This window comes from Pezoporus flaviventris, unplaced genomic scaffold, assembly GCF_033815535.1.
Source record: "Pezoporus flaviventris isolate CSIRO_AGI_PZ_B2104156 unplaced genomic scaffold, CSIRO_AGI_Pfla_v1 ptg000015l, whole genome shotgun sequence".
In the NCBI taxonomy this organism is placed as follows: Eukaryota; Metazoa; Chordata; class Aves; order Psittaciformes; family Psittacidae; genus Pezoporus; species Pezoporus flaviventris.
This window is the reverse complement of record NW_026892563.1, coordinates 10,916,839-10,944,082: the sequence shown is the minus strand read 5'-3', so window position 1 is coordinate 10,944,082 and position 27,244 is coordinate 10,916,839. Positions and strand designations below refer to the sequence as shown.

General features: G+C 36.4%; 1 protein-coding gene across 14 annotated transcripts in view; it reads left to right on the top strand.

Moving 5' to 3' along the window:
- Positions 1–26,463, top strand: part of CASK (calcium/calmodulin dependent serine protein kinase) — a 200,847-nt gene extending 174,384 nt beyond the window's left edge. For 6 of the 14 annotated variants that reach the window (XM_061453404.1, XM_061453401.1, XM_061453406.1 and 3 more), the window contains 9 exons: positions 1,999–2,067; positions 3,400–3,435; positions 6,137–6,333; positions 7,576–7,691; positions 12,379–12,459; positions 12,551–12,631; positions 16,558–16,760; positions 18,953–19,036; positions 25,042–26,463. In XM_061453404.1, coding sequence (XP_061309388.1) covers positions 1,999–2,067; positions 3,400–3,435; positions 6,137–6,333; positions 7,576–7,691; positions 12,379–12,459; positions 12,551–12,631; positions 16,558–16,760; positions 18,953–19,036; positions 25,042–25,218 — 1,044 coding nt within the window. In that variant the 3' untranslated portion in view covers positions 25,219–26,463. The remainder of the gene's footprint in view (positions 1–1,998; positions 2,068–3,399; positions 3,436–6,136; positions 6,334–7,575; positions 7,692–12,378; positions 12,460–12,550; positions 12,632–16,557; positions 16,761–18,952; positions 19,037–25,041) is intronic. The other 8 variants (XM_061453410.1, XM_061453408.1, XM_061453403.1 and 5 more) reach the window with 7 other exon arrangements.
- Positions 26,464–27,244: the final 781 nt, after the last annotated feature.

The window sequence follows — 27,244 nt, the reverse complement described above, 5'->3', positions numbered from 1 at the left end:
CGTTTCCATTAGTGCTCAGATTATAAGACTTTTGTAGTCTTAAAACTTTTTTACACTTGTATTAAAAATACTGCCAGGCAGGTTCCTCCGGCAAGTCTGAAATGGAAATGTATTTTCAGAATTTTGAAAAGTCCCTCTCTAGTCAAGTTATTGCAGAAATACAATAACACTTCTACAGTACTCAGAATTGTTCGGTCCTCCAAGTGTTTCTCTGCTCTTCTCGCCAGGAAAACCAAGGCTTTTTCTGATATAGTGGAGGAACAAACTCACAACCATAACTGAAGTTTTCCAGTCCTGTCCTAAGCAGTCCTAGCATTCTACAGGAATCTCCCTACTGATTGATTTGTTTAATTAGATTGTGCATAATGCAGTTTTTCTCTTAACTTTTGAGTCTGATATTTAGGAAATTAAGAATCTTAATGCCTTTGAAATCAAGGCTGAACTGCCTAATTATTTAAAAATTGTACATATGCCTCTCGACTAGCTTGATAGATTAATTTCTTACAGTTAGTACTGAAATCACCAATAGCACTTAAAATGTGCGTTTTCCTCAGTATGTTATGATGAACAGTTGCTTTGAGTAATATCCTGTATTCTGTTGAGAACTGCTGGAGGAATACAAATCAAAACATTCTCAAACTGAGAAAATTTCCTTCAAAGGGAGAAGCCTTCAAGAGTCCAGAAATAGTGGCGTTCTCTACATTACTTTAAACTTGTTTTTCTCCAGATTACTTGGGTGCTTGCATCACTTTCCAAAGCATTCCCTTGCTAAACTGTCACTGACTAGCAGATCATAACAAACGAGGTTAAAAAGAAAAAGAAAAAAAGATAAAATTAATTTTTCACCTCTTGAAAGTGAGAAAATGGCAGAGACAGAATTGCGTAGCGAGCAAAAACTCTCCTTATAAATGAAGGAAGCCACTGTTCTTTTTGAAAAAAAGTATCTCCTAGCTGCTATCTGCCAAAGGTGATGCTGATAATCCTGTAGCCAAAAAAATATTCGGAAAAATGGTTCCTTTAGGCTTTTCTTTGCCTATTTTTTTTTCCCCAGTAATGAATGACTTATTTATTTGGTCTCATTTGAACCTTTTAAACCTTTTATGCTGGAGTGATTTTGTAGAGAGAATTAGAGCTGATTTCCCCCAATCTGTCATTGTACGTTGCAAATAGCTGTGGGGGGCAAATGAGCATTTTGTTCTTATGCCTGTAGCAGAAGTATGCAGACCTACATACTCTGAACCACAATGATTTTAGAGCCATAATATTGTCAGATATGTCCTCAGCTGTGTGAAAATCAAAGCAAGTATCTAGACAACTGCATATGGAACTTTCTGTGAAAAGAAAGAGTCCACACTGGAGTCTTGAGTCGTAAGAGGTGGCTTTTTTTAAAAGCGATATATTTTGGCAAGGTTTAACACATTTAAGCCTGTAAGAATGTTGGAGGAAAAAGCCCTCAGTGCGCTGAAAATGTTCGAGAGAGAAGATAGTATCCGGCTTCCTTCTCAGGTGTTAGCTTCAGTGTCTTTGAGGCGCTGGAGAGAGATGCATTTTACAGAGTAGAAGTCCTAGAGTGATCAACACTGACCACCACCACACAGCTGAAAGAAATTTTAGAAGCATCTTTAAAATGGAACATGTGCCTCATTCTATTCAATGTGTTGCTCAGCATATAACTTTCAGGTGATTATGGTAATTACCTCTGACAAAGACACCTGTATGACCAATGGCCTTTAGCATTGTCAGCCAATGAGATCTAAGAGGTCCCAGATACTCAGTAACTAAAAAGCTAAGGCAACATCTAGGATAAACCAAGATGTCAAAGATGAATCTTAAACTATGAAAAACTTGTCAGACTTACGGAGTTTGTAGTGGGGAAACTTTCACAGATAAAGTAGCTAAGCAAATGGTTATAAGGCTGTGGATGTAACTGTTCTTTTAAATATATCTGTGTTCCTGTGATAGTGTTGTGTTGTTAATGAACCTTGTGTCTTATTTCAGAGAGATTCCCCCTCTACATCCAGACAGTCCCCAGCTAATGGTCATAGCAGCACTAACAATTCTGTTTCGGTAAGATTTCCAGTTCCACACAGAGAAAGTGTGAAAGTTTTGTTGGTGCTCATCTGCCATTACTGTGATACTTATTGTGTGGTCAGTGGAATATTTTGTCCTGATGGTAGAACCAGGGTTATTATATATGTAATTCCCCATTTTCTGTTTTTTAAGGGTTTTTTTTCCAACATGCTCTTCTCATTAAAAGCCATACAGTGAATTAAATGTTAATAACTGTAATGTGATACTCAGTCATCCTTAAATCATTGTTAGCATTTTCCTCAAAACTGAGCAAGGGTTTAAAGTGGAAGTTTTGTTTCCATCCTGAACTTGGAAGCAGTGTTTGAAGAAGGAGTAACTGTGCAGTTGGTATTTCAAGATATTTTAGAAGCTTTTAAGTTTTGTGTTTTGAGAGACATCTGGAATGTGTACTGGTTTCCGCTATCTGAGTTAACGAATTGGTGTGCCCTCTGCTGTTGTGGTACGTGCACATACTTTGTGAAATATGAGCCTTGCCTGGATATGAAAAGCAAAAGGAAGTGGCTTTAAACTGCACTACAAACCAAGCTGTTATCATCACATCTTTAACACAAAGTACTTCCGTTCCATATGTATTCAGGTAGCAAGGTGCTGTTGATCTGCTGTTTTTCTGAAGTATATTTATGTTAAAATTTGTCCTGTTTTATCATTTGTCATCGTTTGGACCAATGTAGTAATGATACACGCAAGTTTCTTCAGTATCAGTGCTGTCAATATTATAAGTTCATGGGACTAGCTAAAAAAAAAAAAAAAACCCAACCGAGTAACTACTCTTTTGACTATTAGAAATTATTTGCAACAAGGTAAAGCACTTAATTAATACAATAAAAGAGAATTGAAATAGAAAAATTTAAGAAATTGTTGTGAATTTCATTTGTAACATGATTAGGAGTTATAACCTTGTTCCTCAGCACAGTTACTTAAATTATATATTTTTAATAATTTTTTACTATTTATAATAGCCATCCTTCTCTTTTAAAAGCAAGACTAAGTATTAAGTGGAAAAGGCATTCACGTAAAGAGCCTCTTTCACTTGCTGGTGCTTTTGTGTTGAAGATGCTGAATTATTTATTAAAAAGCACATTCTCTATCTGCTTAAACTTTTTACCTGCTTTCTTCAGCTTGCTGCTAAACAGCCTGGGTTTGACTTTTCTTTAAGGAAAAAAATATTTCTAAACATTGGTCAACGCTTTATACTTTTGTCTGACTTACCATTTACTGTACTGTAATATGAATCACTAACAAATGGTGCTGTATACCCTTAAAAAGTAAAATGAAAATTTATTCTCCTGGGTTGACTTTATTCTGCAGGACTTGCCATCGACAACACAACCAAAAGGACGACAGGTGAATAGATACTCTCCATGGGAATTTATATAAACTTAGCTTCTAGTGAACATCCCTGCTTGTCTTTTTTTTTTTTCTGTATGTGCTGGACTAAGACATTTAAGCCTGGAATATTTGGGTTTTGGTTTTTCGTTTTTTCATTTTCATTTTTCTTTTTAACTCATTTGTTTGTAGCTAATTCAAAATAGCTTTTTGTGTGTGTGTGTCCATATATGTGAAAGTTACAAAATCAATCTACATTTAACTAGAGATGTTGTTTTAGTTCAGAATGCGTTAATAGTCTTACTGTTGTGCAGTGACCTGTGCAAATTTTAATCTTAGAGGAAAGCTCAACTTTATATTTTGGCTAAAATGGAGACAAGTAGGACAAATGTCTAATACTTTAAAACATTGTACTGACAAAGATTCTAAAGCTTAAGTTGTTCTATAACTAGTCATTAAAAATGCTCTTCAAAGAAAAACATTAAGGTCAGTTTCTATTAATGGTCAGTAAGTCTGAAGAGAGCCTCTTAAATTTTCAGTCCTAAGGCCTAGACTCAATAACCTCCCTTAACTTGACCTTTTGGTAGCAGATGTCATCATGGACCAAAGAAAGATCTTCCCTCTCCAGAGAATTCCAGGAAAGCCCTTAAGGGCTCTTCAGAGGATTTCCTATGATTCTTTTTACAATTTTAATATTTTTTTATTTTTTTTACTGCAGCCTCCAAATCAACATGTACTATTAAGTGATTTGCATTTCATCTTCAGTAACTTCTCCATTTATATATAGGGCCCTTCCAGAATCTGCTTCTGAATCTTGAACCGTAGACTCAGCCTCTTTATCTAGCAAGGGTTTTAATAATAACTCTTGCAATTCCATTCAAAATAGTTGATTAACTCCATTATCTGTTGTCTTTGAAAATCTTTTTATACTACCATCTGGTTAAATTGGCTGGAATATCTATTACAAGAATGGATTGCTTTCGCTTCATTTCCCATTTTTAAAGCTTACAGCTATATGTTTTTTTCAACTTCTTGTTGTCTTCTGAGATTTGCAGCTGAAAAGCCTTCCAAGCTGTTAGGTTTTCATTTGTCTCTCATAAGGACTTTTTTCCAGAAGAAGAGACTTTTTTCAAGGCAGCATCAAAATAATGGTGTTCCTTGTACTTAAACCATTTACAGTTACCTATTTCTTTTCAAGAGTCTTTTCCCACTGAACCAGCATATTACTCTGGTAGCTTGTAATCCTTGAAGACTGTAGGGGCTTGGATAACAGATATATTGCTATTTGTACAAAACTCTTGTTACATTCCATGAACTGCCAATATATGGTGGGTAATGGCTCAAACTGGAGCAGGGACTTGAAAAGCAAGGAAGTTTCTAGATGGTAAAAATACTGCTTGCATTTCTAGAACTGTATTAGATAAGGCTGAGGGGAAATAAGAGATTGGTTCATTACTGATTACTCAATAGAAAGCCAATTACTGCATAAAAGTAATTGGTTTCAAAAGATCCTATTTTTCAGTTAACTAAAAGAAGTTGGGTTGCTTGTTTGAACTCACACACTCAATGCACAGCAGAACAAGGGTCAGATTTAGTATATTACTAATGTTAATTTAGTATATTACTAATGTTAATTTATTCATAGGTTGGGTTACAGGTTGGACTACTATAAAAATTCACTTTTTTCAGTGCCATGAATAGTGCTAGCACTGCATAGTTACAGCTCTTTCTGAAGCAGAATTTGAGCAAAATTTAAAAGTGTTACTTGCAGTTTAAATGAAAGAGATGACTTTGCAATGTAATTTTTTTTTAATCTCATCAGTTTTTAGTAAGAAAATCGGCAGTAGAATAAACATGGCAGTTTGAGATGCTATAGGATGATGTTTGAAGTTCATACACCGTAGAAATTACCCATATTGGACACGACATTTAATTCCAATTTTAAGATCCTTGGATGCATCAGGGCTTTAATTAGCAACCAGAACTAGAGATCACTTCAATTTTTATTTTCTAGAGTTGAGACCTCACTAACATACAAAGCAAGGATTGGATACTATTTTAAATTGTCAAGACAGAATCTGAATTCCTTCTGTTAATGTTCCTTAGATAATAACTTACTCAAATTGTTAGTTTTCATTTATATGTGAGTAGACTTTTACTGAAAAACCCATGCAGACAATTCCCAGGTTCCTCCCAAGTAACTGTATGTGATAGGTGCAACAGAGGACCTCCTGTTAAGTCTTGGAAAAAGTACTGATTTTCCAGTCTAAATTCCGAAGATCAGTACTGTAGCCTAAATCCTTTATATTCTCCAGTAAAATTTCCTGTCAGACAAATTTTTAAATCATGGGACTTCAGTTGGAAAGTATAGCACAGTTCAGCTGTAAGCTTCTGGCTTATAGTCTGTAACATTTCGTGATAGTCAATATTGATTTGAAGGACTCTTATCAGTTTATTACATGTGTTCATTTTTGCTGTCAGGTTTTGCAGTATGTAGAAGACTGTTTTCAAAATAACTTTATATGTCTCCATTGTTTGCTGGGGGGGGGGGTTATTTTCAGCTATCACTCAGTCACTCATGCTTTTGCCATTGTTTCTTCCTTTGCTTGTTGCAAACAGTATATATAGCTACATGCACAGAACAAATTTTCACCTGTTACACTTAATACTGTGCCTGTAATAATATCGCAGTGTCTTTTATAAATTCCTTTTTTTTTAGATATATGTAAGAGCACAATTTGAATATGATCCAGCAAAGGATGACCTCATTCCTTGCAAAGAAGCTGGCATCAGATTCCGAGTTGGGGATATTATCCAAATCATTAGCAAAGATGATCATAACTGGTGGCAGGGTAAACTTGAAAACTCGAAAAATGGTACTGCAGGTCTTATTCCTTCTCCTGAGCTTCAAGAATGGTATGACTTTAAGTTTTCTATAAAAAATAATTTGGCTTTGTTTTGATTTCTGTCTTTCATGCTTTTCATTGTTGCATAGCTTGGTTTTGTATAATTTTTTTTTTTCAGGGAAAAAAGTGTATAATTGCTTCAGTTTGTGTGGCATTGATTTTCTTTTTTTTCTTGTACATGCATAGCTGTAAGGGTTACGTGCAGTATCAGATGTGTGGTTACATTAGAAAAATAAGCACCTGTGTTAGTAAACATTGTGCTTTCTGATATACTACAGGAAACTAGGATTGAAGGCCACATACAAATTTTTAATGTAACAGGGTCAAATTAATTTCTCTTTTAGGTTTTAAATAGTGTTTTCATTGGTACTGCTTACACGTAAGTGCTGCAAGAACAAGGTGTTAGCAAGCACAAAGGTCATTGTGGGAGTTTTGCGGTTTCTCTCCTTTCCATTTTTCCTGTGAAAGATAAAAAGTAGAAAGAAATCACAGTGTAAAGATTCCTGAATGACAGATTCAATGTGCAGCAATGGCACTGAGTACCAAAAAAGCAATGCAGAGCCTTTGAACAACCTCTTGCAGAAGCTGGTTAGTAAGTATTTGAAATATATCGGCACAAACTCTGCAACAAGTACTGGGCCATGAAAGTCACAGTCGGAACTCAAGAAAGTGTATCAATATGCAGAACGTAGCCCAAAATATTTCACGAAGATTTGCTACATAAAAGAATTTGAGTGCTGTAAGGTTTTAACAGCACCTGTGTGACCTGGACTGATCAAAAGAGATTTTATTAGAACAGAAACAGAGGTAGACTATACATTCCATCTGAAGACCTCCCTTGCAAGCCCTGACACAAGGGGAACCCTGGTACACATTGCAACAGGAACACCTGCAATACTTCATCCTAAAGATCGACCTTAAAACAGTTCCACAATGCAACTTGCTCTGTAGTTAATTTTGACCATAGTGGCCTTTCCAGACCTGATGCACTTCCAGTCTAATCTGCTGCAAAGTGTCTACAGTTTAGTAGCTACCCTTCCTCCCATGCTCACTTGATCTGTGATCTTTAATTATCTGTCCTTAAGAAGATTTTCCTTATATCAAAGTGGGTTTAAGTCATTAAAAAATAAAAGGGTTTGAAAGGTTTTGCTGTACTCTTGTGCTATTAAAAGTCTTACTTTTCTAACTCATTCTGTGTGGCTTTTTAGAACTCAATAATTACAACCAAAAAAATTTCTCCTTCATATGCCAGGCGAGTTGCTTGTATTGCCATGGAGAAGACCAAACAGGAGCAGCAAGCCAGCTGTACTTGGTTTGGAAAGAAAAAAAAGCAGTACAAAGACAAATATTTGGCAAAGCACAATGCAGGTATGAAAAAAAAGACACGAGTATCTTTAGCAGGTTATATTTTTCACAATCTAAACCTTGCCACTAATTGTTCAGCTGACACTGTTACATAAACCTAATTGAGGTACTTAGGAATTTATAAGTAAAATTCTAATTATTATGTTATTATGCTGCTTCTTCTTTGCTATTTATACATACAGGTTAATCAGTGAGAGGCAAGCAACAACATAAATGCATCATAATATATCCTAATACAGGCTATATATGCACCAATTAAATAATATAAATCTCTATTTTCACCTTTCTTCTTACCTGTGCAGTCAGAGCTCACTGTGTATCAGTGCTACAGAATTTATGTTTCCTTAAATTTAATTTAAAAATAAATTCTTAGAAAGTCAAAGAACAATAATTGTCATTTATAGTCCTTAATTCACCATCACATTTAAGGTGTTCACAGTTAAATATAAAATTACTTGTTACCCTGAAAACCTTTATAAGTACAGATTGGAAGCTTTAACTTGTTTACTTCCTTTTGCTGGTTTAACATGCTATTTGTTTTAATATTTCCACCCACTGCAGTAGCACTAAACCATGTTTTACTAATTATGACCTTAACAAAAAGTGTTGGGATTAAATTGGATTTTATGTCCTGAAGTCTTTGACAGTCGTGGTTTTTAAGTATTATCAGTTGCTTCCAGCATACATTCCCACAGCACTGCTGCTCCCTTCAGTTGTGGCAATATAACTTTGTGTGACCGTGCTGTTAACTGGATTAACTGAAGAACCACTTGGCAAAAAAAAACATTGATTCTTTTTCTTTAAGGCAGATACATTTCTTAATATAGTTCACAGTGCAGGTATATAGTTAATAATGTCAGCATGACTAAGCACAGCATGCCACAAAGGAATAAGTGAAGGAAAGAGGATGGCCAGAGAAGGAGCAGGCACTACACTACTTCGGGAGCAAAACTAGCTCAAAGACTGTATCAGTTAAACCCCTGTGTGCTCTGTGGTGCTCAGCTGCCAGCTGGGGCTAGCCCTGAAAGGAAGTAAATCTAGACTTCCCTGTCTTGATGTAGGGAGTGCATTTTGGAGAAGGTTGACAGCACTTTGAGTCACACAATTTGCTTGCCTTAGTGCTTGCCACCATCAGTGCTGTTAGCCACTTTACATCAGAGCACAGTGTTTGCCAAAAATTAGAAACATGGAATCATAGAATCAACTAGTTTGGAAAAGACCAAGTCCAACCGTTACTCCGGTGCTGCCAAGTTGATCACTAAACCATGTCACTAAGGGCCTCATCTACACTGGTTTTGAACACTTCCAGGGACAGTGATTCCACCACTTCCCTGGGCAGCCTGTTCCAATGCCTGACACATAAGTATTAAAAATTATAATGACAATAAAAAAACCCTGTTCTTTTCCGAATACCATCTGACACTTTCCTTTCCCCGTCAGAAGTCAAAAGGTTAATGAAAGCACTGATTACAATCATGATTTCTATTAGAAATGTTCATTGAACTGCCTCTCCTTGAGGTACTAAAGGTGATTCCAGTAATATTGCAGGGAATGATGCCAAATGTAGGGTATAAAACACTGGCTTTTGCAAGCCATCAGTGCATCTGTCTCAGAATAAAAGCATGATTTTCTCTTCTGTTAGATCCAAAATAAGTATGATTAATTTAGCTCTGAGAAGTCTAATCAAGATGTCAAAATGTTGCTCTTACAATAAAGTAGAATTTATTTCCCTTACGTCTTAGTATAAAATTCAATAAATCATTTAGCAGTGTGTAATCTATTTGGACTTCCATGTTATTTTTGTCTTAGGGATGAGACTGAACTGGGGTACTGAGAAATTATCAAGTACAATACTCCATAGTCAGCTAAGATTTGTGTGGCTAGCTAATGATTTGAGGGTGAAGATTTTGCTGTGATATATTGGGATATTACTGGAACTAGAAATTAAATTATTCTGCAAATCAAGCACAGTTTGCGAAGTAGAGGAAAATATTTCACTTAACTTTTTACAATTAAATGCAAATATATTCTCCTTTACAAGAAAAATATCCTGTTTTTCTTTCCTCCATACTTGATATTAAAGTATTGTGTCTTTCAAGAGACAGTTTCACAATCATGCATCTTATCATTGTAAAGTCAGTTTTAAACCAAAGCCCACAGGAAAAAAATAACTATTTTTCATTATTAGTCTCACTGGCATTTTTGTAAATGCTCTAGAGATATACTGCAGTGATATCTAGCTGTATTTTTTTATTTCTTTTACTTAAGTGTTATTGCAGGACTTCATGAAAGAACAGTCTTTAGAATATACTGGAACTTTGCTTCATATTATGCATAATGTAGAAAATTGCCAAGCTTTTATAAAATATGTTTATCATTTCTTAATGTGATTTATTTGCCTTGTGTTTAGACTATTGCATGGTAAAGTTTATTTTGTGCATATACTTTTTATTTTACTAATATATTACAAGCCATATCTCAATGACCCCTGTACATTTTTCATGCTGTCTTACTCCCAATGGCCTCTGTGCATGTAAGTAACCTGTCAAGTGACAATGCCTCTTTATTTGCTTCTTACTGTTTCCTTTCAAGATCTCCTTTTCTTTATTAGCTAGTAACACAGAAGCATTAAATTTCAGTGTTTAAATGTGCCCTGTATTCCTTATCTTGTGTATTAAAAAATTAATCATTTTTCTTTTGCATTTGAAAACCCTACAATCATTAGTGAAATCCCTGTTGACTGAGACACATCTTCTCCATGCTGCTAGTTTGTGATGAAGGCATTAATATGTATCATTTCTGTTGTTTGTTCTTGTTGGGTTTATCTAACATGCTGTGGTTTTGTTCAAGAAGAAAATAAAGGATTGATTTTTTTAGAATCATAAAACAGCTAGGGTTGGAAAGGACCTTAAGATCACCTAGTTCCAACCCCCCTGCCATGGGCAGGGACACCTCACACTAAACCATATCAACCAAGGCTCTGTCCAGCCTGGCCTTGAACACCACCAGGGATGGAGCATTCACATTTTTTTTAATTATTTATTTTCTTTAATGGGAAAAGATACTTTCAGGCCTAGCTGGTTAGAATGGAAAAACTGTTTAGCATGTTGCAGATCTTTAGCCCTTTCTAATATTAAAGGAATTATTAATTAGTTTAAATACTGTGAAGTTGCAAAAAGGACTGTAGTAATGATTCCATGTGTGTGGAATGGAAGAAAAATATGACTAAATTCTTGCTTTTAGTATTTGGGGAAAGGTTGAAAGAGATTCTTTAGGATGAAATTCAAAATGCTTCAAATGGATTAGGAAATTTTCATATCTGTATCTTTTCAAGGTCTTAAAGCTGAGTATGCCAATTGGCTTGATCTGCAGTTTGACCAAATTGAAGTAGTTACACTTTTTCTCTTCAGTAAAAAATATTGCCAGTAAATTGAAAAATCTGCCCTATAAAAAGAAATGCATTAAATTAAATCCCTTGCTGCTTTAACTGGGACTTTTGTACAAAAAGCCTGTGCCTTCTGGTACACTCCACAGTCTTAATGCTGATCTTGGTGGCTGGAGACTTCTGGAGCAAGCAAACTAAAGCTTCCGCCTCTACTTTCCTACAGGCTTTTGGAAAGGGGGGGAGGGATCTATCCGGACTTATCCTAAAAGATGGTTGGGATATAGTTGAGGTTAATACACCAGCTTAGGACTTGGAAACACTCAGAGATCTCATACTTTAGATGCAGTCTTTCCTCTGTTCTTTTTATAGCATGCATAAATACAGAACTGAAAACTCGTTCATTATTCTGCTCACAATTGCTGATTGCTGTAATTTTTATAAATGTATTTGACAGCCTCCTGGCTTCTGTTTTCATTAGAATTCTGCAAGAATTACCAAAGATGATGTATTACTGGGCACAGGAGGAAAAAGCTGGTTTTAATGAACAAAACTTGATCTGTCAATCCTTGTATACCTTGGCAATTGACAACAGGCTGATGGGCATGATGGAATTCATCCAATTTCAACTGCAGTTGAAATTCTGAAATTGTACTTTTACAATTTTTCCCTAAATATGGTGGAGGTCCTTTTATATAATGCCATCACTTTTCATTAGAATTCTTCATTCTGTCACAAGTTTTAAAAGCATGTCCATTTAACTAGCACATGTGTTTAAAGAGAACTCTAATTACAATTAATATGGTGGTAGTTTTGAAGAATAAATACCACAAAGTATTAAGACTCTTCTCTATGCATCAAAGTATTAACACTCTTCCCTATACATTTCTCATAAATCTTGTTAAACCATGATTAGGAAAATATTCCTATCTTTAGTGTAAATAGATGTTCTCATATTGTATTCATGTTGGTCACTGTCTACTGATTTTTCTTTAGTACTGCAATTTCTTAGGAATGCAAACATGAATGGCATGCCATTTTAGCTAATTTTTGTGGTCTGCTGAATACTGCATGAAAGGACATGCGAACTTTCCTGAGCATTTCAGTACCTTTTTTATTGCTTTTTAACAGTTTTTTTAATGAACAATTTCATTAAAATTGCATAAAGAAATGCTTTTATTTTCCATAATACATCACTTTGTATTATAAATCTAAAACTTGCTAAAATTATAATTTGTACTACAATTAATTATTACGCTTAATATGCCTTTTTTTCTTATCCCTGTGGGGGTTTCTTTTGTGTTTTAGTGTTTGATCAATTAGATCTCGTCACATATGAAGAAGTAATAAAACTGCCAGCATTCAAAAGGAAAACGCTAGTCTTACTAGGTAATTTTGAGTTATTATTCTGAACACAATAGCATAGTTTTGAATCTTTTCTGGTGGAAAAATTATCATTCGTTTTTGTGTTGTGGATTAGGTGCACATGGTGTTGGAAGAAGACACATAAAAAACACACTCATCACAAAACACCCGGACAGATTTGCTTACCCCATTCCTCGTAAGTAGCAACATTCAGTGTGTACTGCAGAATTCTTTGTATCATCCTTGACAACACACCTATTGTACTGCTACATGTGTTCAGTTCTGATGAGACGAATCCCATCTTAAAGGTGGGAACTATGATACAACTGGGTATATTTCTTCTTTTATTTTTTTCAGAGGGAAGTGTAGTAAGTAGCACTACGCATGTTTCTTGATATTCACAAACCTTCTTGTTAAGCACACCTTTCTCTAACCCAAAGATTTGTTAATTTAGAATGAAGTTTAAAACATCTTTTTTTTTTTTGGGTGCTAATTTTATATTTACAGTTCAGGTAAGAGTGGAACAGCCTTGACATTTAAAACTGTGGATAGTTCCCATGAGAAGAATTATAAACTGGATTTCAAGGAAACCTTTAATGTGTACCTTGTCTGCATGTTTTACATTACTTTTCACAGCCTAGCCTTGAGGACTGGTATTGCACTAAAATAACTTCAAGTTTCCAAAGATGACAATAAGAAAAAGAAAACTCAATTAACTTTACAAGTGTGTTGTTATGAAGAACACTGGGTATTTTTCTTTCATGACAGACTCTATCAATACAATCCAGGAATTGCATATCCTACTACATAATCTCTTGGAGATGCACTCTTTTTCCTCAAACTAGGCATTCTGAAACAAGAGTGTTCCAGCAGCTTAATCTGTCTGCTGTGTTTCAGACTGACTTCAGAAACAGCATACATGCCTCAGGCGTGACATTGATGACTGCTGTGCATTAATTTATTTTCTTTATACCTTGTTAGTACTTTACTCTAAAATGGCACATGCGTGGTTTGCTACCTATGGGATTTTGTTGTTGCTAAAAGATATTATTTTTAAGAACTTATCTGCATACCTATTTGGAAACGGAAAAGGATTAGTTGGCTGCTGATTCTAGTTCCCCTGGCTTGCTTGCTAAGGAGTTACACAAAGACCAGTGTCAGCAGATGGAAAACAGAAAGACCTAGTAGCCCTTTCGAAAGCATGAGCCTTTGGATCACCCCAGCAGCAATGCTAAACTGCACTGTTTGTCACACTAGTGTTTATATCTGACACTAAAATCCTAGATTAGACACTTTAAAAGTGCAGTGCCGGGAGTATTCGATAAAATTATACCTATGTATATATTATATATATACAATCTTGTCAATACAGACAAGATTATATGGGGGGAAGGGAATAGTAACCCAGCAAATATGCTTTCAATTTCAAAGAGCTAAAACAAAGAGTAATAAATGCTTTACAGTACACTTTTCACCCAGTCTCTCTCAAGTACTAACTGTATTGCTGTGAGGAGGTAGAAGCTGAACTTCTTGACTTCACCTTCAAATGCCTATTAAAACAGACTCGCCTAAACTGTGATGACCATGCCTTAGATTGCCTACACTAGGTTCCTGCTCACTCTGTGGTAGCACTGGAATTGTTTCACTGATTATATAAGGCTAAAAAGCCTAGACTGCAAATCAGCGTGAAATTCAGGTGCTTAAGCATCAGGATGATGTTTAGATGCTTGATTTAGACATCACCTCACCTCCAGACCCACTCCAGAAGAGCAATGGCCTCCTTTAATTCCTCTGTTATATCTAGTAGTTCCTATATGTATATTTCAGACTTCAGGCATTTAAGGCATTTGAAATAGCACTTTATTCTAGTGTTGAGAGACCAAATTAGTTTGTTGTTAGTGGTATAAATAGGTCATATAAAACATATCACACACCCTTTAAGTATTATGGGAACCTGATCTGTCTTTCAATGGACTCTAGGTAATTGAGTTTATTCTCTACAACTCTCAGGGATGGATTTTACTGCATTTTCTGCATTCTTTTACAGAACTGTGGTAGGAGTAGGTATATTTTGAGGTAGGCCTTAAGTTGGGTATGGAGTTTTGGGGAGTGCTTTATGAAGAAAATACGTACCTACTGAAAACCTGATAATAAAAATCATGTCACATACAATAGTATTTAATTAAAAGGATTATTAGGCCATACATCTCTTACCACATAGGTCTGCAGAAGCAATATATTCAAAAGTACATTATTGCTAAGTAGCTTTCATCTCTCTGGACCAGAAGTAATTAGGCCCTCACCCACTTTTTAGGCTTATACTTTCACACTGAAGAAGAAAACCTCACAAAAATTTAAGTAAAAGAAAAAAAGAAAATACAGACTTTTTTTACAAAAGAAAAGGATGTGGGGGAACTACAAGAGTATGTAAGTTCAGTAGACCTAGGGCAGCAGCGAGTAATATAGTGACATTATATGGTTTATATAATCCATTGTTCTTGAATTCCTTAAAATAGTAACTATGATCTATAATACATCTATAGAACTTTTCATCTTTGAAATATGCTAATTAATCCTCAGTACAATAATAGGTATAATTCAAAACAGAAGATGAGCTCAATTTTTTGATACCTTGTTTGAAATTATGATAGGGGTTTTGGAAGATATGGGATTAGATTGGTAAGAGATGTGGTGTTTGAAATTTGTCACTGACATAAATATGATAGTGGAAAAATATGAGAGAAAATCAGTTTGTGAGGGAATACTAGAAGAAAGAGAAGCAAGGGGATATCAGCGTGCCTGTGTGGGAAAGAGAAGCAGATGGCCCACAGAAGCACAGAATGGTTGAGATCCCTACCTCTGGAAATCATCTGGTCCAACCCCTCTCTCTGCTCAAGCAGGGCCACCTGGAGCTGGCTGCCCAGGACCATCTCAAGGTGGCTTTTGAATATCTCTGAGGATGGAGACTCCATCACCTCTCTGGGCAACCTGTGCCAGTGCTCAGTCACCCTCAGCATGTAAAAGTATTTCCTTACATTCAGGTGAAGGCTCACATATTTTACTGTGTGCCCATTGCCTCTTGTCCTGTCACTGAGCACCACTGAAAAGAGACTGCCTCCACCTTCTTTACACTTTCACTTTGGATATTTATACTCATTGATGATAACCATCCTGAGCCTTTTCTTCTCCATGCTGAACAGTCCTGGTTTTCTCAGCCTTTCCTGATAGAAGAGATTCTCCATTTCCGTAACAGCCCTTCAATGGACTCTCTCCAGTAAGTCCATGTGTTTCTTGTACTGAGAAGCCCAGAGCTGGACACAGCACCCCAGATGTGGCCTTACCAGTGCTGAGTAGAGGGAAAGAATTGCCTTCTTCCACATCCTGCCAATACTTTGTCTAATGCAGTCCAGGATACCTTTAGCCCTTCTTTACCACGAGAGCACACTGTTCGCTCATGTTCAAATGAGTGTCTACCAGGACCCCCCTCAGGGCCTTTTCTGGATAGCCGCTTTCCAACTGGTCAGCCCCCAGCATGTACCAGTGCATGGGGTTGTTCCTCCCAGTGGCAGGACACTTAGCACTTCCCCTTGTTGAATTTCAGGAGGTTCCTGTCAACCTGTTTCTCCAGCCTGTCAAGGTCACTCTGGATGGCAGCAGGACTCTCTGGTGTATCAGCCACTCCTCCCAGTTTTGTATCACTGGCATCCTTGCTGAGGGTGCACTATGCCCCGTCATCCACATCTTTAATGGAGATGTTGAACAGGCTTGGGCCCAGTACTGGCCCCTGGGGTAAAATGGAGATCTTAATTGAATTGATTAGAAACTGTAAAAACTGTGGGATTTGGCCTTTTTTGCTGTTGAAAGCAGCTGATAGGATCTGATAGTCTTGACCAGGTAAAGGTTATTTATTACCTTCTCTGTTACCTTTTCATTTTTGCCTTTTCCACATCCCTTATTCTCCTGCTTTTCCCAGCCTCAGTCATTCTGCCTACCTCAAGCTCATGTTTCATGGTTCTATGTGTGATTTGACAGGTCATCATTCAGCAAATAAATATTAAAAAAACAAAATGCCATATACAAGCCTAATATTGCTTTTGTACTAAAAATATTTTGTATTTTCAGATACAACCCGACCTCCAAAGAAAGATGAAGAAAACGGGAAAAATTACTACTTTGTATCACATGACCAAATGATGCAGGATATATCAAACAATGAATATTTGGAATATGGCAGCCATGAGGATGCAATGTATGGGACAAAACTGGAAACAATACGAAAGATCCATGAGCAGGGACTAATTGCAATACTTGACGTAGAACCTCAGGTAACTGATGAGAAGTATATGAAAATGAGACTCATCACAAATCAACCTTATTTTATTGAGATACATTTATTTTTATTGATTGCACAGTAGATAAGTAATGTATACAGTAATATGAAACAAAAATCCCTGGACCACCAAGGTGTCAATTTGCGAAGTAGAATTCTGGTAATCGTCTGGTTACAAGAAAAACAGCAGAAACAAGTTAATACATTAGCTTGGTATGCAAATACTGTAGCTTGAAAATCTACTTAGCATGTAACTTTTTACTATATTAGCCTCATGTCCAGTGAAATGTATCTAAAGAAGTGATTGTCATTGCCTGCTAGGAGTAATGTTTTAGATACTTCAAAAATTTCTCTTTGATGCTGTTATAGATGGTAATCTTGCTCCTGACTGACTCTTGGCTCCGTATCACTATTGAGCATGGTCAGAAACATTTGTGGCCGATCACCGATATTAGTCCTGTTTGCACAGGGACCAGATCAGTGTTGTTACTTCATAAACTCCTTTCTGTGTTTCGGTATTAGACTTTTCAGAAGAAGGCAGGAAGGAAAATCAGGCTCCAAAGAAACACTAAGAGATTGTTCATTCCTCATATAAAATCTTCGGTGGAAAACGCTGATACGTTTCCTTTGTTACATCCATGTAGTCATGACTTTCAATTCACAGGGATGTGTTTGTATGTTTTGTTAAGTGGAACAACATGAATATGGACAAACATGATGTTAATGTTATTCTACAATACTGAAGGAAATGGGAGGAAAGACAAATTAAAATTGTTATCAGTGTTAGCTGTTTAAATTTGCTGCCTTCTTTATTTTTTGTGAATGGATTCAGTAACTTCAAATTCTTTAAGAATTTCATAACAGAAATAAGATACCTGACTAAATTATTTAGGACTGTTCACATAATACACTGGTGTGGTGCTGTTCTGAAAAATAAAATCCCATGTTTTAACAGTTCTCAGGGAGAGCAGCATTTATACTTACTTGAAATGGAGCAGCTAATAAAAGCAAACTATTGATAAACCTTTTCAACTTGCATTAGTCAAAAACATCACAATTCTCAGAAGCCATTTTAATCTTTCTTAGTAACAGCCACCTTTGGTACACTTCCTCTACGATGTGTATAGGAAACCTCTTTCTTAACTAGTTTCCTTATGCATCCATCTTAGCTCATTAAGACCAGCCTGTCTGTGGACTTATTCCTAGTTATCTTGCACCACTTGCCTTTTTTCCCTTAGGTACTCTTAGTTATGTGAGTTTTCTTGACTTTCATATATGGGATTTATCTTTCTGTTTTGAGGATGTTGGCAAGATAATATCCATAGGTCAGTTTCAAGCTGCAGAGAGGAAAACCTCTTTAGCTTGGGAAAAGGATGGATTGTGGATTGTCTGTTTGTTTGCTTGTTTTAAAAAGAAAACAAACTTTGGAAAATACAGGAAGTAGAAGGAGCAAAAGACTGGCCTTTAGCCTTACTTTATCTCGTCCATCCATTTGAGTTCAGCAGACGTATGTTTATTTCCTTTCCTGCACTTCAGTCTAGCTTGGGTCTGTACCAAAGTTTTACATGTGGCAGCTCTGAGTGTCACTCAGTAAATTATGACCGAGTCAACTTCTAATGATAATTCTTTTCTTTTGTATAGATTTGGTTCAGGGCATTGGTGCTGCATTTACTCCATTAGTGATATGCTCACTTTTTAAAAACTTCACTCACATCATATTTTCATTTGTTTCAGAGAAGAATAATGAAGAACAGTTGGTAGAAAAACTTAGAAAAAATAACAGAAAAATTATATTCTAATCAGTATTTATTCTAAAATACGGTTGGCTCTTTTCCCCATTTATGGCATGACTAAATTTTTTTACCTGTTAATCATTCAGTTTTAATGCAAACAGAATTCTTAATCTTTGAGACTGTATGGGAGGAGCCTCTCTGAAAACGCTAAAACTTTTATTGGCTTGAAAACTCACCTAAATTAAGGATAAATATACAGTTCAACCACCAAAAATGTAAAATAATGCAATAAGCTAAGTGTCTGCATTATGAAAGTCTTGATTCTTCTTCAGTTAAAAACAAATACCAGTGTTGGTAAATCATGATTTTATATCTTTTGCTTGTGCGACTAAACTTGTTTCACATTAATTGCTGGGGGATTCTTCTAAAGTATCTGATTTTTTTTTTCATCCAGGCATTGAAGGTCCTGAGAACTGCAGAGTTTGCTCCTTTTGTTGTTTTTATCGCTGCACCTACAATTACCCCAGGCATTAATGAGGTATGGCATATTGCAGTCTTATCAGAGACAGAATTAAGGATGAGATTCAAATATTCAGATAAGCCTCTTTAATTGTTTCCTTGACTGTAAATTGAGAGGCAGAAAGTTGTATGGCAGCATTATTAAGTTGATGAGATATTGTTTAGTAACAGATTTTTCTAATTTGAAATTCAAACTTCAAGTTAAAGGATCCATACAATGTATTATAAAAATACATATTCTCTTATTTCATTCCCTAGCCCAGAGACCTGCTTCCAAATCCTTCACAAATTATTAGCACAAATTACTCAGTTCTGACTTGCAATGCTAGCACTAAATCACAGCTGGTCTGAACTGAAGAAATGGATGTGCGTGACTGTGCTGACATCCCACCTTTATCTTTAGTATTTTTTCTATACAGCAAACATATGTGTGAGAAATAGGCTTATTAGTTTCAGAGACTGTTCTCTAAGCATTGGAAGCTTTGACTAAAGGGTTAATTGCTTCTAGAACAATGTTAAGTATTCATGGAGATCCACAGCCTGAATTTCCTACATTGTTTTTATAGAGTATCCACTCTGTAGATTACTACTGATATCAAAGATGTTATCAAGCAATTCTGGATTTAGAACTCACAACAGGGCAAACAGTATTTATATGAATGCTTTATCTGCTCAGCCTTTTTTAAACCATGATATTAAGGTATTTAATCAATTGGATTTGACCATGGATCTGTTCCAAGTCTCCTACATGTCTCCTTGATCATGCAAAAATAAACTCAGAATCCCTGTTTCTATAGAAATGTAATTATAAGTATGAAACTGCAACATTACTGCAGAGGCTTGCAGAAAAATAAGGAACAAGACAAACATTAAATGCCAATACCCTGAATGATTATTAAAATAGTAAGTGGAGAGTGAAAAACATTGGCCTCAAGCTGCAATTTTACTGGCAGCTAAGGCATTCTACTAGTTCACTGTTGCTGAAGGGGCCGATTCTCTCCAACTTCCTTCTGCAACACATACTGCCACTGTGCACTGGCCATGGCACATACCAGATCCTTTAGTGAGCTACTTTAGCTCTAAATTTGATTTTTTGTCAGTTTTGAAGCATCTCACAAAGGCTCTGACAAGCACCAATGCCAAAAAAAGCATTCATTGTGTTTTATGGACCCATACCCTAACTGGTAAATGTCATGAGCGTATAGATGAAGATATCTCAAGACATCACAATCTGCAATGCTAGTGAAGTGACAGTTTGTCCAGCTGCAGGTGTTGATGTATGCTGTAAATTAGTACAATCTTGAGAAAATACTAAAATTTTGTATTCTACACTAACTTTGCCTTTGTGCAAGCAAATGGCATGGTAGCAGTTAAAAAAAAATAACTGTTCTTAAGAAAAATAACTGTTCTTAGGATGTGTCTGGCAAGCATTGTGCTTATAGCAGTGTTCAGGCAGCCAGGTACCCTGCGGAATTATCAGATTGCCTGGGTTTGTTGCCTCCGTTCCTCTGTCTCAGCTCCCACATAGTATTACTTGCCCTCACTCATCTGCCAGTAGCACTTAACTTTAATCTTCCAGCTGTAGGATATAATACAGAGATAATTTGGGGCAGGTCATATGAGGCAGAAAATGTTTTCTGTGGTAAGCTGGGAAGAGGACAGAAATGTACCTTTTATAGTAGTGGTGGGGAACTACTTCTTCATGCCAAAGAAATATTAGTAGAAGTAGTATGTTCTAAATATTTGCATTCATGCTGTAAGACTGTGTCTTTATTTTAAGCTTTTGTGACTAAAGTCTCTTCAAACAGGGTTTCACTCAGGCACATGAATTGCTGAACTGAGGCCATGCTTATAAAGCATGCTAATTTATGGATCAATTAAGGAAAGGGAGGGGCAGGAAATCATAATAGCAACACACCTTACCCACATACAGGATCCTATTTTCCAAGGTTTACTGGCCTGCATGAAGGAGATACGCAAACTGTGTCTGTGTGAGCAGCCTGCGAGGCAGCAAACAAAGGTGGAGAGTGTGTTCCATATTTCCCATTCATGCTTCCTTTTTGAAGAGGTTCATCTGCATAATTAGTATCCCTTTCTGTTTATCCTCTTATCCTGCTGTGTTTGTTTTACTTATGCTTTTTGAGAACACTTCTGTAAATGACTATCCTTTTTCCTCCCTTATGTTTTCTTAAATTTCATCTTTGCTTTTCTTTTCATTTTCCCGCACTCGTACTAATTGTACATAGCTGCCAAAATGGTGCAGAAAATTGCCTGTAAGTACCAGCTAGGGGCGGAGAAGGTAGTCGTGGTTATTTCAGTAGTTTTAGAATGTAGATATGCTTGTTCCCATTTAATGTTACTTTCGCCATTGGAATAAAAAATTAATGTAATGATGACTTCAGATACCTGCAGTAAAATCATCTACTAGTGAAACAGAAACTGCAGCATAAAATTTCTGCTCTTACAGCCGTAGATCTGAACTTTGTGGTAAAATCAGTGCAGAGGCCTGATCTTAAAAGTATCTCTCTTGAGACACTTTAGCCTGTCACAGACCACACAAAGTATCTCAATAATCAAGGACCACACAGCAAGAGGTAGGAGACAAAGTACTATGCTTTCTAACAGAATACAGCAGCGCACTATAAGCAATTCCTCAAAGCACAAAACCAATAAAAACCATATAGGAAATCTCCCAGAGTGTAACCACCTGTCTAATCAAAGAAAGCTTAAATCAGATTATTTATGTGCTAAAACAGAGAGAAGAGAGGGTATCAGGAAACAATGGAGTAGTTCCTCTTTTCTCCAGCTGTTTTCTACCTCACAGCGCCCAGGCAGCAACAAATAGGAGTTGACAGGCTCCACTTTTTTGATCTAAATCTTTATTGAGCTATGTGTAAATCTTTATTGAGCAAAATTCTTCTGAAATTTAGCTATGCATTCTCCCTTCCTACCTCCAAAGAATAAAAGTATATTTTCTCAAGAACTATGCAGTCGCAGTCCACCAGCTGTTTAAATTGAGGAGAATTTCTTTCTGTTGAAGCAAAATTGGCAAAGGCTTGATGGTGTGTTTATACATTATTCACAGCCTTAGAAGGGAATATTAGTAATTTGTTAGGCTGTGCTTTGACTGTCACAAGTGGTAGCTATTGGCCTATGTACTTTAAAGGCAAAAAAAAAAAAAAAAAAAAGAAAAGAAACCCAGCCCTCAGTTACTAAAGGTACTACTTGTGGCCATTATGTACAGAGGAGAGATTTCATGGGTAAAAGCCATGTTTCACTTCTTTCTGTCCCACCTACGGTGGAGAAGGAGAGACGATTAGCCTGTTACGTGAGAGCTGAGGAAAGAAGAAAAGACAGAGATGTTCTGCTCCCAAATGTGGAATTAATGAAGTTGTGGCCACTCATTTGTTTGTCTGCAGCTGGCCGAACATTTCAATTTATACCTTTCTTGACACTATTGAGAGCACAAGTGATGGAGAATATTCTTCTTGGAGAATAATCTGAGGTGTTCACTATTCAAAATTTAATTCAGAAATTTTAAAGAAATTGAGAGGATCTTACTACAGCAAAAATTTTGAGGAAGTGTTAACTGCATTTAAGACTTACACAGAGGAAACGGCAAAGTCTGATGTGGTTTTGAATGTACAACTAGATACTCACAAAACACAAACACAGATGAAATTGGGTCACAGAATAGAACAAAAATCAAGAACTGTAATCTCTTTTTGAAAAACTTGAGAAAGTTCGAACCTATTTGAGAACTGCTGCAGTGGCCTTTCTCAAACTTACTACTGCCCCTAAAAGTTTATGAAAGAAGTAATGTTTTACATTTCCAACTGACTAGGAAATTTAGATATTCCAAAATACAGTAAAGTTAGATACAGGAGAATCTAAGACAGAAAAATATTAAAAATCAAGTAATTTTTGAAACAGTTTTCTGACATCTATATGTACAAGCTCAAAATCAGTATTCAGTCTTCTTTATAAAGTGAGATCACTATAAATTTTTAAGATTTTTATTGTCAGTCACAGTAAGATAGATGCTTTACTGTGAAAAGTTCATTCTCATACTTGCATGTAAAGATGACACAGGAAATCTGAACAGCATTTTAAAAAGCTACATAGGGCTTAACAGTTCTGAGGTTTCATGGGGACTTTTCAGGTACTGTTAGCCTTTTACATGAGACTGAAACTCTTTTATAGGTGCAATATGATTTTAAGACTGGCTTTAAACAAAAAATAAATCTTAGCTAGATGTATTTAAAGCACTGGAAATATTCTGCTTGACAAGTATGGTTTAATTTTCTTTGTAGGTTAATTTAAGCAGAAAAGTTTAGATCCTCTGCTGATATAAACTGATGTCTCTTTTGGGATCCATGAGAAGTTGGCAGTGTACCTAACTAGGTTTTTGGCTCAATGACACTAAGCCATATGAAACACTCCACAAAAATATTTAATATTAGTATTGATCCACATTGTCCAATTTCTTAATAGAAGAAATTATATTTCCATGCACTAGTATTTTCTATAGAAGTTCAGGAATCACTGGCAATGCGTAATGGTCCATATAAGGAGCATCCTTTGTACAGAGTGCATGTGAGGAGTATTTGTCTAACCTGGAATGAAATTTATAGTGATTATTATGTGAAGGAGACATATCCTCCCTCCCCCCATTTGAGGCTACAGCTTCTGGAGAGAAGCAGAACTGTAACTTTAGTACAGAACTTCTCCAGAAGTGGCTGGTTTCATTGCTATAGGGAAGGAGAACTGTCTCAATGCAGGTTATTCCCTTTAGAGGACCTGAAAGCCACTGTTCCACAGCTACTTGTCACTATAATTACAAATACTTGGAAGCTAAAACAGAAAAAAAGGGAAGGAGGGGAATCTATTAGATGGATTAAAGTCTGTTCCCAGAATAATTTCTTGTGATAACAGCTATAGGCACTGTGTCCATACTTCCTGCAGCCTAAAACTCCCTTATAATGAAGTGTATCCCAATTCACTGATCAAGTAGAATGACCCTATAGATACTACAGAGCAGCAGGAGTTTATACTGTTCATATATAATTGTTTTCTCATACCCACCCCAAACCTATGGGGCAGAACGGACTTGATCACTTTCCTGTGGCTATTTCAAGGTTTATGAAAGCAGCAAATTATTTTTTTTTTCTTCTGGGGTTTGTTTTTCATTTCTAAGGGAATTTGTAGGAAGAGAATTCAAACTTATAATTGCTGCAGAGCATTAGAAAGAAGCGGTTTGCAACCCTAATCTCTCAGAAAGGCAGACCTCGCTAACAAAGCCCATCACTGTAGTATTGCTGGCTGCATGGAGTCCAGCAGCACACCCATAAAGCAGGATGCACTTGTTTCTGTAAGGACATTGACACCGAGCCATAGAGAGCACCAGTCTGCTGTACCTGCCCTTCTTGAGCATGGGCAATGTGGTTTGTTCCTCATGATCTCACACTAGGAGATGCTGGGAATGGTATGCTCTGAAATAGGAACCACAAAGTAACACGGGTTGAAAACTTCCTTATCAGAAAATTATTTTAAAGGAAGTAGGCCCAGAAGACTGATGCTGAACAGAAAACTTTACCAAAATCAGGAAGAGCTGATACCTGACAATATGCCTCCCCTGTTTCTCATGTTCTTACCTGGACATAGGCCAAATTTGTGCTCATACTTGTGCACTTCATACATTTTATTCATATATGGTCTCTGTTGCTCATGTCTGTGCTGCTTTTCTAAGCTTCCATCCTCTACCTTCCTTTGTTAACACTAGACTCGTGTTTTGTCTCAGTATTAATATCTGAGTGCTGTTTGAGTGTCAGCTTCAAGAGAGAAATTGTGCCATTTCTCCTGTGCAGTTTCCATAGATTGAGGTGGGAGATCTAAACCACCTAGACCTCCCTGAGGCTTTTTTGCCTGTTTCCTTCTCTGTAACTAACAGTTAGAAAGTCTGTTTAGAAGCATACAAAAGGATCCAACTTCTCTCTCCCCTTTTCTTTTCTGAACACCAAACAGGATGAATCTCTTCAGCGCCTGCAGAAGGAGTCTGAAATCTTACAGAGAACATATGCACACTACTTTGACCTAACAATTATCAACAATGAAATTGATGAAACTATCAGGCACCTGGAGGAAGCCATCGAGCTTGTGTGTACAGCCTCACAGTGGGTCCCAGTTTCCTGGGTCTACTAGACCAGTCATGAGAGAATTGAAAAAAATCTGTCATTACTGGGAACCACCTCATACATGGAAAACCTCTTCGTTATTGACCTTGTGTCAACAGGTCTTGGCCCCTAGAGACTACCTAGATGTAGTGTGACCTAAAATATAATTATTGTCATGTCCGAATAGATAGGAGGAGGGGAAAAAAAAAAAATCAAACACTAATTTAAAGAGACAGTATCTTTTTTTTAATCATTTCTCCTAAACTTTAATAAACTGTATCTTTAAATATATGTATTATTCAGTCCTTTGGAATGTTATATTTTTGGAAATCATAGCTTTTTATTTCAAGGGCCCCTAAAAACTGCACAAAATAGATGCTGCTTTCTATAATCTATTTTAATAGTAATAATAATATGATTCTGTTACCTTAACTTGGGGGTGGAACACTACATTCTTTTTAGAGTCTGATTTTATCAATTGGAATACTTTGCTTTCCTTTATTTATTTGAAGTAATTAGTCTAGTGGTTACGAAACAAATTCTTGAATTTTAAAGGCCTTTCTTTGCGCTTTTTTTTTCCTAGGATAGCATTTTTAAGTACTTTTGTGTAACATCCAGATAATGTGATACTGTCTCTTTGAAGAACTCTGTAAAACTTTTAAGAATTTGAAATTGGGTCTTGACTCTTAATGCATGTGGACAGTCGCAAGCGTTCATGCCGTTGGTGTATCTGTGTTGATAAAACCTGTAATCTACAGCAAAGTACATTCCGTTCATGGGAACACGTACCCAAGGGAATAAAGTAAAATATTATTCTGACTAAGTTGTAAACCTATGCACATCCCTTGCATTTTGGGCAACTTTATAAAAAAAAAGAAAAAAAAAAAACAAAACTGATTTTTATTAATAATAATCATGTAGTGAAATGTGTTTGTAATTTTGTCTCAATTTAATTTGTTGTAAGGTGGGAGGGGGCAATTACTGGTTTCACCATTTCAGATCCGTGTTGTCTGAGAGTATTAACGTTTTAATTAAGTTTAAGCAAAGAAATGCTGATTTTTAATATGTATGTAATTGTTTAAAAATGCACACATTTTAAAAGAAAATACTGTGCAATGAAGAAACCAGTTTAGGCATTGCGATAAACTGACTATTCCACAAGATTCATCTACAACAGCCCTGTAAATTCCTTTAAAAATGGTAATTGACTCTACAGTCTGACCAATTTTTTTTTATTTTAAATATACTTCCTTTTATGTGTTCAACAATTAAATGCTTTTGGGTCCTTCATTTCATTGCAGGGAGTTTCAAGAACAAGTCAGCGGCTCATGCAGCAAGCAAAGGTTTCTTACAGTCTATTAAGGGAAGGCCCTTGGAAGGGCACAGGCTGTAGTGTGTTCCAGGGGCTCTGCTCCACCTATACAACCACAAGTTAAACTAATTTAGAATTAAGAGCAGAGCCAAGTAAGAAAATATAACGATGTGCTGACCTGGTGTTTTGTTTCCCTTCTTCATGCTCTTACTGGCCCAGATGCTTTGCATTTTTTTTCTGAAAATGGTTACCAGAAGCAAGCATTGCCACCTCTTTTTAGGTGTCAGAAATGCAGTGTTCCTTAAAACAATTTATCTTCAAAGCTTGGTTGCTGTGCTGTTGTGTAATATGAAGTTTAGTGCTTATATTAAAATGATACAGTGTTCTCAAAGGATTTATCCTCAGAGGCGAACTATCAGCTGTAAGTGATCTGTGGGCTGTTCCAGTTGTTTGGCACTGTTGCACATGTAATCAGAAAAAGTTCTCACAGTTGAACCTTTATCATGGGGGAAATTATCTGAAACTGAATATGAGCTGGCAGTGTGTGCTCACAGCCCAGAAAGCCATGTCCTGGGCTGCATCAAAAGGGGCGTGACCAGAGGGTTAAAGGAGGTGATCCTGCCCCTCTACTCTGCTCTCATTGGACCCCACATGAAATATTGCATACAGTTCTGGTGTCCTCAGCATAAGAAGGACATGGAGGTGTTGGAGCAAGTCCACAGGAGAGTCACAAGGATGATGA